The 16822-nt window shown below is 42.6% G+C and overlaps 1 protein-coding gene across 1 annotated transcript in view; it reads right to left on the reverse strand.

Moving 5' to 3' along the window:
- LOC129332314 (prosaposin-like) overlaps positions 1-16822 on the reverse strand; it is a 59611-nt gene continuing 42789 nt past the window's right edge. Inside the window, exons 7-15 of the mRNA XM_054983346.1 lie at positions 16248-16307; positions 14253-14258; positions 7728-7844; positions 6397-6492; positions 5315-5498; positions 5013-5194; positions 3232-3312; positions 1698-1799; positions 1-665 (exon numbers count right to left, since the gene is read on the reverse strand). Of these exons, the coding sequence (XP_054839321.1) occupies positions 630-665; positions 1698-1799; positions 3232-3312; positions 5013-5194; positions 5315-5498; positions 6397-6492; positions 7728-7844; positions 14253-14258; positions 16248-16307 (864 nt within the window). The 3' untranslated portion in view covers positions 1-629. The remainder of the gene's footprint in view (positions 666-1697; positions 1800-3231; positions 3313-5012; positions 5195-5314; positions 5499-6396; positions 6493-7727; positions 7845-14252; positions 14259-16247; positions 16308-16822) is intronic.

Genomic DNA, 16822 nt, shown 5'->3' on the forward strand with positions numbered 1-16822 from the left:
ATGTTTTAATGTGTCATAGTTGCAGGAGTTTTGGTAAAATGCTCAAGATAATGTTCTAATAAGAGCAACGGCATGTGTTCTCACCAGGAATATTGAGCGGGTGTGAGTGTGTGCAAATTTATACATCAGACAAATCCTAAGTAGGGAAAACACAAAATTACAAAATATATCAGAGTATTGCCCGCCCTCCATATATGCAATGGAGACCAGCCTCAACAAAGAACAGGCTTTTGTATCTTAATAGCTGTGTGGAAGAAGAAATAACAAAATGTTATTTTTTTAATTAATTTGTTCACATTAAAACATGTTCTATGGAAATTATATTTTTTTAAAAAACTCAAATGCATTCCATAACTTCCCAGCTTCTCTTCCCAATCCTGGTCCCTTCCGCACCATAGCTCATAAGGCATAACTAAACGTATGATGTTTTACAGCATCATTAACGAAGAATACACAGAGTTTTTTCCCTTGAGCAATGCAAACACCCAGTGGGGAGCCACACTACAAATGAAACCAAAGGTAGAAAAGAAATATGGGGTTCTTCCAAGATTTAGACATTTCTCTCCCAACCCCACCAAATTCCAGGATTTCAAAACAAAAGCAATGTTCACCCACTGAACAGGTTTTCTCTAGTTCCATATATGACGTCTGCAGTATTCAGTGGCCTGTAAGAAAGATAAGAGGATTCATAAAAGAAAGCGCATTTCCTCTAGTCATATCATAGGTGTTAATATAAAATATGCCAAAGGGGCCTGGAGCCTCAAGAGGCATCAGGATTTCAAAACCCAGTTGATTGTCAGCCAAATAGTGAGATTTATGGTTAATCTGGTTTTTAATTAATCATTCAGTTTAAAATTGCATGTGCTGTGATCCAGCAAGACTGATTTGCCCAGCAAAGCAGGTTCTCATGCACACAGCTGATACAGATACAAATAGGGTTCTTGTCCAGGACCCACTGAACTGATTAGATGTGTCCTGCATGGAGGCACATCATAGTGATGGGACTACTAAATGATTGTATGCAACTAAAGCTGTCTCAAGGACCATCTCTTGAGGCATATAATATTTTAGAACATCAAGACTGAATTTCTAAGCACACTTATTTGGAAATGAAATGACTTAGGCTCATTTGACATTAATGGGACAAATTGTTCCAAATCTTTACAGAGCAATGTAACGATGTTTCCCAATTAATTGTTACAGACACTTGATTGTAAGCATCCTAGCCTCGGTCCATTGTTCCATGTGTTTCTAGTGTGCACATGGATCATCTTTTTCAATACAGGAAACTACTCTAGATGTTCAAAGAAATGTGCATAGAGGACTATTTCTTTGAAATTAATACAGAAGCCATTTCATGGGGCGGGGGCTCAGTATGCTAATTAAAGCACTCATACTTGAAAGGTATTACTGGATCAACATGGCATATTCAAACCAGATAAAGGGGGAAAGGATTATCAAAGCATGCCGTGAGCTAAGCACTTTTATTCCACAAAGGAGTCTGGTTTACAAATCCACATGGTACTGGTAATCTGATATTTGATTTCACCTTGAGTTTCTACCTGCCTTGGCTTTGTTTCACTGACAACATTGACTCAGTCTTCAAACAGGTCCAGTAATCGTTTTGCTCCTTTCATTTCATTGCATTGTATGCTCAATACTATCCTCTTATTCCTTGGAAATCTCCGCCTCCTTACCTGGCATTGAGTTGCAGTCTCTGTGTTCATGCACCAGTAGTCAGGGCCACGGGCACAGACTTCCATGCCCAAAAGATGGGATTCAGGACAGGCTCCTATTTTCTGTGTGGTGAAGCGGCAGATGACATAAAAATACTAAATATATCTATTCAGTTATGGATTTTCTAACCGTTCTGCTTATCCTAACTCCTTCTCTCTTTAAATGTCATGCTGTTTTCTACTTGCCAAAGCAGTAGAAAGTTCCAGAACAGCTTTCCAGGGTCGGTTTTCATGTGAGGAAAGGAAATACTGAAGGCTGTTGCCATTTCTGCACTAGCCATTCATTTACAAATAGACAGGAAACAAGATGGCACACAGACCGGCTGTTCCGAAGTATTATCAGGCATAGCTAGTAATTTAAAGGTTTCTGGTTCTGGTTCTTTGACAACATTCAATCTTTGGCTGTTGTCCATAGTCAAGACTAGGGGTCTCTACATGTGTGCCAAACTCATTTTATTGGGGGGAAATCCTAACTCAACTCATGTTTAACATGTGACTGGAAACTTTAAAAAGGGCGTTGCGGGGGGAGAAATCAGCTCCCATGTGTACAGAGGCAAGAGGACTGTCTTCATTTCCTCCTTTCCACTTGGCACAGCTTAGTGCAATCCCATGCAGAGTTACTCCAGTTTAAGCCCGTTGAACTCAATTAGCTTAGACTGGTGTAACTCTTGACAGGATTGTACTGTTTATCTCACAGAGAAGGCACTTGGGGCTATTTGGCTTACAGCCAGTCCCACATGTCTGCCCCGGATCTGCCCATATCATCTAATCACACCTGGACAGACACGTGCAACGGGCTGTAAGAAAAACAGTCCTCCTCCCACAGCCCTTCTCTGCTAGTTAAAGCACATGGGGTAGGAAGGAGGGAATGAAGACACCCCTCCTGCATCCGTGTGTGCACGGGAGTTTATTTGTGCCCGTCCCCACATAGGTTTAATGGTAAGCTTCCAGTCTCTTGGGAAACATGAATTGAGTTGGGGTTTCTCCCAATAAAATTCAAGTGTGGTGCATATGTAAAGAGACCCTCAGTAGGGGACTAGGTTCACTACCTCCCCCTAACCCTGCAGATGGCGTGCACCACTACACATTTTAAGAGCTGTGTGATCTGACAGTCTCGTCTATTAGCTAACCTGTACCAAAGGCAGATGGACCATTACAGTATTATAGATTTTTTTTCATACTGCCATTAATAGTGCCTCCATTCTAAGATATAGTTAAGATGAAAGACGATCCTGCAAGAAGCAGTTTTACTGCAGTACCACAGGCTGCTACTTCTTCTGTGCCAAATGTAGATTTCTTTGTTCAGTGTCAAAGATCTCCAGAGAAACAGAAAAATCAACACAACATTCTCCTCTACTATCCCACATTTTGATGGTGGCAAAAAATATGGTTGTTTTATTTCCCTTCAGATTTGCAAAACAACAAAATCTGCTCATCACTTTAACTACATTGTTTTTCTTCAATGAATGTAAACCTCCTTTATTGTATTACTTACAGTGCATACAAAGGTTGGTTCCATGACCTGAATGAGAAGGCGGAGGGCTGCTGGTTCATATTGCTCCACAAACTGATCACACTGTAACAATAAAATGGGTGAGGTTCAGTCCTTTCATACATGCAGAGTCTATTGTTTAAATTAGGAGGTCCCCAATCTTATTGAGCCTGTGGGCACTTTTGGATTTTTGAGAGTAGGTATGGGCAGGGCTTTTTTTCTGGGAAAAGAGGTGGTGGAACTCAGTGGGTTGCCCTAGGAGAAAATGGTCACATGGCTGGTGGCCCCACCCGCTGATCTCCAGACAGAGGGGAGTTTAGATTGCCCTCTGTGCTGCTGAGCGGCGCAGAGAGCAATCTCAACTCCCCTCTGTCTGGAGATCAGGGGGCGTGGCCACCAGCCATGTGACCATTTTCAAGAGGTTCTGGAACTCCATTCCACCGCGTTCCAGCTGAAAAAAAGCCCTGGGTATGGGTCACCACCACAACATTTCTACCAAGGGTGCTCAGGCCAATTACAAAATGTTGGGAGGTTCCAAACCAAGTGTTCTTCTGTGGTGAAGACAGCTGTTCCCAAATGACTGTTCCCTGCAGGCACAAAGGTGATGCCTCTTGGGCTCCTCTGAAGCACCTTTGCTCCAGTTAGGTGAAGGAAAGCCAAGATTGGCTCCTTGTTTGGAGGACGAAAGAAGTGAATGCTGGGAAGCATATTGTTGGGTGCCATGGTGCCCATGGGCGCCATGTTGGGGCATCACTGGATTGCATCTTATTTTTATGTATGTATGTACGTATGTCATTTATGGTCTGCCTTTCTCACTGAGCCTCAAGGCGGATTACACAGTGTGAGAGTAGTACAGTCAATATCAGGGGCAATTTCATAAACAATGCGGTAGGGTAAATAAATGCAAGTTTACAAAAACATAACATTAGCAAGAATCCAATACAGAGTTGAAGAAATGCTGAAACAGAACATAAGCAATTCTAGCAATACAGTGTTGACGAAATGCTTGCTTCTATAGCTGAATTGACAGCTCCGAGGAATGTGCAGAATCCTGCTAAGAAATTTTACTAGCCTTCACCACAGTATTTTTCTCTTCCTCAGTTTTCACTGAATCTGTTATCCAAGTAGGCACCTTCATATTCATCTTGAAATTTCACTTTAGGCAAAACTCAGTGGCAGCTCTAAGAGGAACCAACATTTGTTACAGATGTACCTCAGGCCCAAACTACATTGTATTTAGCACGTGGTCCCAAAGGGGACTGCAGCAGGGTGCCAGATGCAAATTCCCCATGAGAACTCAACTCTGAAGCACTGCAAGAACCTGATGAGGACTGGGATTATGATATAGGGGGAGGAGAGACTCCCGCCTTCCTCCTCATGCCTTTTTCTCAAATTGAAATTGCCGTCAGGGGGGCGTTATTTGCCATGGGAGGGGTGCTGCATACGCACGTTTTCAGTGCACATACAGTTCCATGATGGGTCAAATAACACCCCTTGGGGCCATTTCAGATCAGGAGGCACTTTAAAAGTAAGTTCCTACAGCTGGTGTCCTGCTGTAAATCCCTGTGGTGATCATACGTTAAATGTAACATAGTTTGGGCCTGATTAAGAGTATTTGCTCCCAGAATAAGCATACTGTAGGTATGTGTACCACAGAAATATACATGTACTAGTAAAATGGTAAGAGAATGGGGAAAGGAGAGCTCTACCTCCCCCTCCTCAAGTTCCTCAACTCTCAGATGCTGCAGTTCTTCTATTTCGCAATAGCCATTTAACATACTTACCGGATACACCAAAGCTTCAGGCAACAACTGGCAGCCTCTAGAAAGCACAGTTCCAATATGTGCCTGTGTTTCATTCCTCTCCAGTGTCTCGTCGACATATTTAATGAGAATTGTACACACATGGCAGACTTCGCTGTCATCTTTTGTAATGTAGTTCAATAGCTGCTGCAGAGCTAACATTTCTGAGGAGAAACAAAAAGTCATTGGAGAGTTCGCAGCCTGGGAGTCTCAGTGCTTTCCCCCCAAGCCATCACGTGACCATCACGCCAAGAAAAGATGACTACTTCAAACGCAGGACCTACCAGTGCTCGAAGCGATGTCTTTGGGGCAAAAATTTAGCATGACGCACACATTTTCCGGCTTAGTTGCATCCAGGAGCATAACAACAATAGCTTTCCCATAGGAGTCAACAAAGTCCTTGCACTGGGCTAAGATCTCATGAGGCAGTACATAGCAGACTTTCATCATTCCGTGGACTATTCCCTCCTGGAACATAAAAGCAGGACTATATATGGCTGAAGGAAAGGGGGAAATTAACTGGGGAGGTGGTACAAGTGCTGCACTTTGAGAAAGGGCAGCAAGACTGACCTTAAAACCCCAGCTAAGGTAACCAGAAGCAAAGATGGTCAGAGGGCATTATTTGTTTATTTAGGATATTTCTATGCCACTTCATCAGAGTCTTGCTTAAGGTTGCTTTCAATTAAAACCACCACAATATAAAAAACAAGCCATTAAACAAGCCGATATTTACGGAGCGCTGTCTAACAGCGGATATTTTGACAGATGTAGCTTGTTATGCAGAGGTGAAAAACATTCCCTGTCACAATATCCTCTAGCAGTAGGAGAAAAATTGTGGCATAATACTTGTTTTATTTTTATCCTGCTGTTTCTTGAAGGGATTCAGCATGTATAAGTCCCCCTTCCCCATTTTATCCTCAGAAGACCTGGGTAGGTGAGAATGAGTGACTCAGCTTGACTTACTAGTGAGATTCATGGCAGAGTTAGAATTTGAACCTAGATCTCTAGGTCTCAGCACTGCTTTCCAACCATTAACTATGTTAGTGTCTTCAAATGTTTCTTTCTGTACAAACCCCACCCACCCCTTTGCATCTGGACATACTTAATTCAGCTGTGTTTCCATACCAAAAGTTCACTAAAATAAAAGGCTTTGTTGGCATGGAAATCAGACATTGGTTCAAAGCATTCTGTGGATAATGTCTTCAAAACAGAAGCAATGAGCAAATTTATGTAGGGTGCAACTCAGTACTCTAACCCCGTCTTCTAGAGTAATGACAATGGTTCGGGCTCTGAAAAAGAGTGCAGGAGGTATAATCCTCCAGACCTGGCCCCTCAGACCAAGAGGTGCTTTCTCAACCTTACTTACTTCTGTTACATTATTCTCTATCAGACCCTCCGCTGTCTCAATCAGTTTCTTGCATATGCCACATACCAAAGTGGGCTTTTCTTGCCTTAGTGTTTCCTGCAAGATGCATGTTTTTAAAAATAATCAAACACCTTTTCCTTCAAAATGAATAAACAAGCAACAATAATATAGGCAAATCCCATTTATTAGAACTAAAATGAAAACAAAATTTCCATAAGCAGCAGCAGCATCAAAGGACATTTTAATTTTCTCCTCTTCTGGCAGTTCTTCAGAGATTATTTTTAAAGTGTTGAAAAGAGTACACCTATTAAGGAAATACTGTCCTTGCTTTGAAACAGACTCTTTCCCCTCAGTGATGTAAAACAGTCCAGTCTCATTGGCTGCATAATATAGTGACATCATCCCACACACTATGTGATCCCCAGTTGGCTGGGAATGCCCATTTGCCTAATACAAGAACATCCGGAAAACCCAGAGATGGGGGAGAAGACACAACTGGTGACTAAGCAAACTGAAAAAGATTAATGTTCTAAGAAATGGGGCTGGGGAAAAATATTTCTGCGCCCTCCCTGAAAGCACCACTTTCACTCGAAAAACCAACATGGGAGATTTGTTACAACCCTACCAAGTATTTCTAAATGTAAGCTTTATTCTGCAATGTCAGCTGTAGCCTTTGGGGCATATAGGGACTGCTTGCTTGAAGACAAGAATTTCTATATTCTGATGGACAGAGCGTGATGCTTTTGGACATCTTAAACAGACTTGGCATGATCCACCCAAAATTAAGGTCTTCTAAGTCCCATTGAATTCAGCAGAATAATTAAGTTCATACTTCAATCTCACTCAATGAAATCAATTTAAGTATACTTTGTTGAGTCTTTTTTTGAGACAGCCCCCCCCCCCTCCATACACACACACATACTCCATGAATGAGGACAATCCCACAATTCCCCCTTTACAGTTAATGGGAATACAACACTGCAAATGATCTCCTAAGGACGAGGCATCCAGAAACTCTTTTGCTAAGGAGACCTGCAAATCCTGCTTTCAGAGAAATTTCATTAGCCTTATCAAAACTTTCAGCATTTGCCTGTGAAGGAACCACTAAATTCACCTTGACTTTTGCATTTGTTGAAATTCTAAAACCACATCATTAATTTTATCACAATCCGTTTCTCTGATGTGTTATCCAAGCAGGAGTATCCCAGTTTGCTCTGGATTTTGCTTTATATAAAATTCAGTGGCAACTGTACCACTTTTTGTACGAAGACAGCTGTCTAGAATACTCTGTCTTTCCAAATCAGAGTGATTGGAAGGTTCATTACTCTTACCTCCTCAACCAATGCTGTGTACAATTCGTGAAGGTCGTTGGTTGATACTGAAGTATGAACAGGCTCAGACTGTGGAGAGTTACAGAATCCAGCTTCACTACAAACAGTCTTGGCTTGCTAAAAAGGGGAGAGGAAAAATCCAAATGAAATCCAAATGAAATCCAAATGAAATCAAATGAAATCAAATACATCGAAAAATCCAAACTTCAATGTCTCATGCTACCTTAATTTAACATGTGTTCTCTGAGCACATCTTGATATGTATGTAACCCAGAGTCTCTACACGAGATGAATTACATGAAGATGCTCAAGTGAAGGGAGATGCAGTGTTAGCGGGGAAGCTGAGAGCCAAGCTACAAGTGATGCCGGACACAGGGTGGACACTTGTCAGCTTCCCTCAAGTTTTGATGGGAAATGTAGGCATCCTGTTCTTGCAGCTGTAATGGAGAGCCAAGCTATAAAACCAGGACGCCTACATTTCCCATCAAAACTTGAGGGAAGCTGACAAGTGTCCAACCTGTGTCAGGCATCACTTGTAGCTTGGCTCTGAGTTTTAAAAGAAAGATCGGAAGGCTCTGTCAATTTCCCCTCTCTACAGAGTGGCAAATATCGCTCCTCAGGAGGTTTGTTTTTATTTCCTCTTCACCTCCCAGAAGCAGAGGTTAAACTGACAGAGCCTTTGGGGAGGCATAGAGGAAATAAACAAACCCCCAGAGGAGCGATCTTTGCTGAGGGGAAATTGACAGAGCCTTCTGGTCTGTCTTTTAAAACTCGGCTTCCTGGCTAACATTGCGTCTTCCTTCACTTGAACATTCTCATGTAATTCATCTCATGTAGAGAGTCTCTCAGATACTGTCTACTTAGTTGCAGCTAAGTGGGCTGCATTCAAATATGAGGATTATAAAACAGGATCAAGTCTTTAAAGCAGCGATATTCAGTGTCACTCAGGAACCATATATGGTTCTTAGTCATGCTCCCTGTGGCTCTTTTGAGCACCATTCCCTAGTCTGGCACCTGGTCCATGTTTCAGGAAAGTGGGCATGGTCCTTGCCTGGTAGGATTTGTGGTTTCCATCTTGAGTACCACTGCTCTAAAGTGTTAGGTGTTTTTACTCGCACTCTAAACAAGCCTATACGTACACCCACTCACACCCACCCACCCAAGAATAATCTTTCAATATTTAATTAATCCTAATTAAATCAAAAATAAACCTGAAGAGTTGTTAGAATTAACTGGAAAAAATTATTACCACATTGCAACAAATGTCTACTACCTTCTGTTTTTTGAAAGCACACCTTAAATCAATAAAGGAACATTAATCCAACTAAACATGCAAACAGCTTCTCATTTTTTTTCTTTAGTTTTTCCTGTCAGAATTGCTGGATAAATAGAGGTGGTCAAGTTCTAGAGGTGACACCAACTATATTTGCTCACACAAAATTATCTCTGTCCCCGCTGGAAAAGCTGAAAATATCCCACAGTAATTGGAGATGCTCAGGTAAAAACTGCTCAACTGTCACCTGCAACTGCCGTCTCAGACCCTTCCTTCAAACAGTGCCAAAGGCATAATAATAATTTTAAAACATATGCAAATCAACTGCTTACAGGGGCTAGTAATAACTTATGTGCCTTGCATCTGTGTTTTCTGTAGGGCTTTTTTTCTGGGAAAAGAGATAGCGGAACTCAGTGGGTTGCCCTCGGAGAAAATGGTCACATGGCTGGTGGCCCCGCCCCCTGATCTCCAGACAGAGGAGAATTTAGATTGCCCCCTCTGTCTGGAGATCAGGGGGTGGGGCCACCAGCCATGTGACCATTTTCAAGAGGTTCCGGAACTCTGTTCCATCGCGTTCCAGCTGAAAAAAAGCTCTGGTTTTCTGGAATGCACATTTAACTTGGACATTTTGAAAAAACGTTTTAACAGACAAAAAAAGTAAACGTCCAATCTTCCCTCCTCTCTTTTTAGTAAGAGATATATATCTGTTGTGGAATGATATAGCATCAGCCTTGCCAAACAGCTTCATCTAGACATCAAAAATAACAAATGGCCAGACATTCAGCTCATTCAGTCAAAATCTTTATGCACCTGCCTTGTTGCTGGACTTGTACATGTGCCTCATGCCTTCCCTCTTCCCTTCTTATGTCAAGAACTGCAACTAAATACTAACTTTGGTAATCTGTGACACATGAAAGCAGGTGTAAAGGTTAACCAGAATTAGTCCCCACTCCAGCCCCATTCAGATTCTAAGTCTGGATGGTTTAGGATCCCAGTTACTGTGTTGGAGGGGAGATTAGCCACATTCATTAACATTTGTACTTAAGTGCAATTAAGTGTGACATCCACTGTCAGTGGGGGCTCTGGAAGGAATGGCATGCCAGATCACCCTCTGCTTTACAAGTTCTTTTTTAAAAAAAATATATTTTTATTAGATTTTTATAATGGGGAAAGGGATTACAAACAAGAACAAAGATTTCAATAGCAGATTCGTGCACAAGGCATATATCCATCAATCCATAAATACAGAGAGCCACTACATAACCAGTTAACGCCCCTTATACCTTCAAGCTTCCCTTTTAATCTCTCCAATCATTTAATTTCTATGCTTTTTTATCCACTTACTCTATTTCTTAATTCCTTTCTAATAATTCTTTCTTTTGTATATATTATGCACAAGTCCCATTTCCAATCCCCTGCATTTTAGCCAAAATTGTTAATCCATTCATCATTCCAGGAGCAGAAGATAGAAATAGAAAGGTAGAAGATATGAGCAGTAAGATATGTGATCCTTCTTATATATCAGTATAAAAAAGAAACATTTTTATACCAGTTTTCCCTCATTCTTTCATCTATTTTATCCAAGCCATCAAAACTTGTATATTTAAATTTTCATAATAGTGAGGCTGGGAACACCAAATAGGCATTTGGCTTAAACACTAAATTACATTCTAGAAAGAGTTGCTCTTTCATCTGTTTTATCCAAGCCATCTAAGCTTATATATTTGGATTTTCATAATAATGAGGCTGGGAAGAACAGATAAGTATTTAGCTTAAACACTAATTTATATTCTAGAGAGAATATCTAAGGTCTAGAAGTAATTGAAGAACTCCAAAGACCCAATTGTCACATTATCACCAGTCCTTTAACAGTAAATATACAATATCTAACATGTTATAAAACATCTAAACTTTCAGTAAATCTGTGTTACATATCATTAAACATAGAGAGGTAACCTAAATCATAATCTATGTTTCTCCATCTTTCTTTCTTTCAAAATAACAATAGTAAAACCAGAAGGCTCTACAGCTCCATCAATCCTCCTCTCTCCTATCCCTTCAGAGCACATAAACAGTATAACAGGTTGTCCGAGGGCCGGCACCAGTGACCCTCAGCCTGGCTGGCCCATGGCCCCCGCCCTCCCCCGGCACCCTGACGCAGGAGCCCTTACCTGCGCCGGTGACGAATGGTGGGGAGTCCAGGGGAGCCGCGAATACGGCAGGCGGCTCGGCGGCAGGCCGCTCGACACGGCCGGCACTTGCTGCGGCTGCCTCCGCGGCCTCTCGGCAGGTGCCCGGGGCTGGGGGAGGTGGCAGCGCGGCAGCGCAGCCGCAGCGACGAAGGCGGGCAGGGCAGAAGGGCCTGCAGCAGGAGGCCGCGGGCACAGGAAGGGCTGGGCGGGCGCAGCCGGGAAGGCAGCGGCCCAGGCCAGCGCCGCTGCGAGTACCTTGAGGCCAGCCAGGCCCGGCCTGGGCGCCGGCCCTACAGGGGGCAGGGCAGGCAGGTGGGCCGGACACACGGGAGGGGGCGGGCCCAACCTTGAGGGAGAGAGGCAGGCTTGCCTGCCCATCAGGAAGGGGGCAGGACAAAGGGGACCCGGGGGAGGGGACTTGAGGCAGGGGAGCCAATCGCAGAGGAGTAGTTGGGCCAGGAAGGTGTTGCCACACCTGGCCCAGGTGGCAAGTGTTGCTTTGGGGGCAGGTTCAGGAGAGAGGGGGTGGAGCTGGCCTTAGGGGGAGGGTATTTAAGGCGGGCTCTGAACCTCGGCCTGGGAGGAAGAGAACACTGCGTTTGTCCCTGCTGTGGAAGGGACAGCCAGTTAAGGGAAGCAAGGTGCAAGAGAGCCAAGTCAGCTCAAGCACCAAGGCACCCCATTCTGAGGCCTGAGGAGGAGCCCCAAAGGGGTGTTGGGCCACAGGCAGGCCCTGACCCGCCGGACAGCACGCCGAGAAGCCCAGGATGGACCCGCCATTCCGGCCGCCGCCAGGGCCAGACCTTCCATCGCCGCTAGAGGGCGCCAGGGGGCGTGACACAGGTTAGAGAGAACAGATAGACAAAGAGGTTAAACCTATACTATTGGATCATAATCTGGATTTCATTCTCGTTTTTTCTTCTTTCTTCCTGTAAAATGATACATCAAGTCCTTTCCCCATCTGCATCCCCAAAGGCGGCTTTTCTTGTCTTCTAACCAATTCTGGAGGGGGTCAGTAAAAATGCTGCTATTTCTCTGCTTATTTTTCTTCTTTAAGATACGTTGCATACTTTTTTCCTCATTTAGAAACGGTACGCTGGGCTTCTTCATAGGTCTGCTTCGTTGCCCCTCCCCTCTCTTGCTTGTGCCTTGTACCTTCACAGAGACGTACTGGTATATCCCTCCATTTTGTAGACTGGACTTTTCCTCATCCCGCTCTAATTTTTTTTCACCTAGGTCTGTCCCTTTAGAAATTTCTTCTGCGTTATTATCTTTTATAGTGTTTTTATCCACCTCCATTCCAAGTATCTCATCTGCTTTAGTTAGTCATTCAGTAATCAATTTAGCAATTTGTCGCAAGTTGGAAAATATTTCTTCCGGGAAAGCCATTTCAAAGTTACTTATAGATATGTGTGTCCAAACACTCGTCAAAGTGAAAAGCTTCGCTTTTACTGTTTATGTTTTCAAAGATTTATTGCTTCCTCCGCTGGGAGACTTTTCTTTGCAATCACTCTTCCGTGTCAAACTCCCTCCTCCCAGCATTTGCCCAAGGCAGCTGCCTCGTAATCAAGCTGGTTAGCCCCCGTAAAATCATAAAACAATCTTCTTACTTGGTGGGAAGTCTTGTAGGGTCACTTTGCTCGGTCTTCCAGTTGTGTTTGTTTGTCTTATCAGGAATCTGCTTTATTCTCGCTTTAGTTTATTTTTGCTTGTTGGACTTTCGGCTTTTGCAGCTTCGTAACCATATTGGCTTCTCCCCTGGTCCTTGCTTTCCGAACCGGTGTGGAGGCTTCCTGGAGGTTGCCAGTCCCTTTGAGCTCCTCCACCTTGTTCCAGCCTGCCTCCCCAATCCGTGGGGGGGACTTGGGGGCTCGAATTCTTGAGTCCCAAGGAACCAGGGAGATCACGGCTGAGAGCTCATAACTCAACTTCCGTGCCTTCACTGCTTCATCCCGGAAGTCTGCTTTATAAGATCCTTTGAGTGGGCATAGCTTCAATTTGATCCTATTTTCTTATACCTGAAAATATTGCATGATCCACCAAGTTTCACTTGGAATTTACAGTACAGTTAATGTGCCCTAGTAATTGGGGAATCTTGAATCTGGAATACCCATTTTTAATGTGTATCATTTTTCTCAAGCAGAAAAGTGCGCTGGGAGGAATCCAGCATTCGCCACTAAAGTTCTGTAAAAGACAAGCCCCAATTCTACAGTAGAAGTAAACTATTCAGCAATGTTAACTGTATTTGCACACACAAAGTCTCTCTACACAAGATATCTTACACGGGGATGTTCAAGTGACTTACTTTTGGTGTGGTCTTATATTCAAGTGTACTCTGTCTCCCTAGCAATGCCTGTGTATCCACAATGGGAGAACAAGTGTTAGATCTTTCACTTGAGTGTCCCCATGTAAGATGTCTTGTGTAGAGAAACTCTTAATTACTTTGCTCTGGGCCTTTTTTGTTTGCTTAAAATATTTAGGATGTTTCCTTCCAATTGAGTTTTCATGTGCTGTCAGCAGAAGAAGGGCTGTGACTCATGCAATGTTCAGCTAGGGCAGGTGGTGGCTGTGATAGTTTCAGGATTGCCGAAGCAAGATGGGCAGATAGTAGGGGGGCAGAAAGGGCCCACATATGATCTATCCACAACCCTTCTCAAGTCTATACTTAAACGCAAAAACTGTCCAGAGTTTCCAGTTGTTCTCCAGAATCACAAGAATTAGAAACGCTTTCTAAAAAAAATGCAAACCCCCTTTATAACAAGATTTTGCAGTAAAAAAACTTCAGTGAGCCCCTTTGTGGGTGCTAATTATAACCTCCATGAAGATTTTTGATGCTGTCACCTCTGCACTTAGCAGGAATGATATAACACGGCTTTGTAACCAACTTTCAACCTCCCCCCACCTACAAGCAAATCAAATAAAACACTGGAAACTCCATTCATGCAACTCCCAGTTTCGCAAGTCAAAAAGGGCCAGAGTGGTTTGTCCTACCCAATGGAGTACAAGGACTCCTATGAGTGAAAAGCAATGCACAATTAAAAAGATAATATGCTCACATACCTGGTCCTGCAATCCGTAACAAAGTAGGCAAGAGGAAAGAAAGAGACAACAGTTAAAATCATAAGAAAAGAATCCTGAGAGTAAATTCTATAGGCTGGCACCTCCTAAAAAAAGTTACTATCCACTTTCACCATGTTACAGTTTAACTATCCATCTTTTCCTTTGCTACTTCAGGTGTGTCCTTTGCTACTATAGGTGTGTCAAATTATCCTGTTTTCAACAGTGATTAAGAAACCTCACCTGCCCCCCTGAAAGGTATGAATCTTCCCTATAAGCAAAGAATGTGCTGCCTATCCAAACTGGGTGGGGGCAACAGATCTGCTCCACTGCTGAATTCCCCCCTCAGGCATGAACTGGATTTTTTACTATTCATGGATTAAATCATATCAGTATACAGGGCATTTTTTCAGCTGGAACGTGGTGGAACAGAGTTCCAGCACCTCTTGAAAATGGTCACATGGCTGGTGGCCCTGCCCCCTGATCTCCAGACAGAGGGGAGTTTAGATTGCCTTCTGCGCCACTGGAGAGCAGGGGGCAGGGCCACCAGCCATGTGACCATTTTCGCAGAGGGTGATTTAAACTTTAAAAAACACCCCCTTGTTCCAGATGACCCAAAGTGACGTCATTGTGTGGTCCTGTGCTGGCAACCCACTGAGTTCCACCACCTCTTTTCCCAGAAAAAAAGCCCTGTCAGTATACATGTGCCTGAGGATCTGCATCAGCAACCCCGGTGCCAAAGCCAGGATGTTGGATGGAACCATCTTATGCTCGAGGCTGCATCAGACCTTCGAAACCAAGTAAATTTAGGCCACTTTTCAAGTTAGTTTTTAAAGTGCCAAAGGCTTTGCTACAACTGTAGTTATAGGTTATATTCTGGAGGCAAAGGGATAGGAACTTCAGGATCTGAGAGAGGAAAACCTTAATCTCTTGCACACAGATAGCTAAATGATAAGAAGGTATGTCAGGCAAACATAAAATCAAGAGGTCGGCATTAGCACTGCAATCCTAAAGAGATTTATAGCTTTCTAAATCCATTAAAATCAACTTGTTTACAAGTACATAATTCTGTTTAGAACTGCACAGTTGGTGCAGTTTGCAAATCTCACCACTAACTGCAGTTGTTTGGTCGGTTCAAATATTATCCTTCATTTTGTAAAGAGACTGACCCCTATTACTTTGATGAAAGCTACACAATGGGGCCTCCCACAGATAATCTAGGGAGTTCTAAAGGCTCTGAGGATTATCCAAGGATGCAAATGGTCAAAAAAGTCCAAAACCCAGCCTGATGATTAAAAATGGTTCATAATGTTGAGAGCAGTTTAGAGTTGGTTAAAAGAGAAAGGGGATACCATTATCAATATGCTCAAAAAGTTCCTGAGACTTTAAGAGAATCTGGGAGTCAGCTATTTTGGACCTGGGGGTGGGATTCCACCATTCCCACAATTCTTCAGAGGCTCCCAAGTACTATATTATACAATCTGCAGTTAGCTAAATATCCTGATAATCATATTTCTATGTCAATTGTATCTATGAATTACAATCAAGTGTCTGGAATATCTAACAGCATTCAGAGCAACACAATTTTTCAATGCTATAAAATTGAGCCTGAGTGACTGTGATTTTTTTGCAAACAACTGATAGAATGCCAAGAAACATGTCTACTTAAGAAGTTTTCTATTACAAAGATTAAACAGGTAGACACTGGAGACAGGTACTCCAGTTATACAAGTTCCGTGATGGTACCCCAGTTATACAAGTTCCTCCCCCAGTCTAACTTGCCTAGAGCCAGGTAAAATGTACTCTACTCATGTTTTTAATCACATTTAGAACAAAGATAACTGCTTCTTTTTAATCATGTATGGTTTTATTGATACATCTGTTACACATTTGGATGCCAATGGTTTAGTGTTGATTTTTATTATTAGACTCTGAATGCCTGTACAGTAGAATAGCATGATAAAAAAGTAATTAAATAAGCAAAAGAAACTCACTTACCAAGAACTCTGTCAGCAGCTGTATAAAAATGTGTGCATATTCGAAGACATACTTCTTACACTATGGAAGAAAAACAACTCCACCAATTACCAACTGCTGCTAACCATAAACAACAACCTATCATCTCAGTTCTACATGTAGTCATTGATGCCATACCATAGACAATTCTATATCAGCTCCTGAATGGACAAAACTCCCCAAATCTCATTGAATTTTGAATGGCTGGTTATAGCATTAAGTCTGATCAGATATATAGCATAATAATACATGTTATATCCGTAGCACTTTCAGCATTCAAAGTAGTTTACACACATTGTCACAGTAATGTTTACAACAAACCTGTAGAGATCAGTATTATTATTCTTGTATTGAAAATGGGAGGGGGGGGGTGAGCTGAAAGTAGCTTGCCTAATGCCACATGTTTAAACTCCTCTGATCATGCTATTTCAATCACTAGGCTACACCTGTATGATACGACTTGTGCAGACAAAGACTGGAAATTCTCTGCTGTAACTTTAAAAATCCTTCGGTTGGATCTACACTCTATTTCCATTCGTGAAAAGGAACTTCTGCCA

The sequence above is a fragment of the Eublepharis macularius genome, chromosome 6 (assembly GCF_028583425.1).
Source record: "Eublepharis macularius isolate TG4126 chromosome 6, MPM_Emac_v1.0, whole genome shotgun sequence".
NCBI classification, from domain to species: Eukaryota; Metazoa; Chordata; class Lepidosauria; order Squamata; family Eublepharidae; genus Eublepharis; species Eublepharis macularius.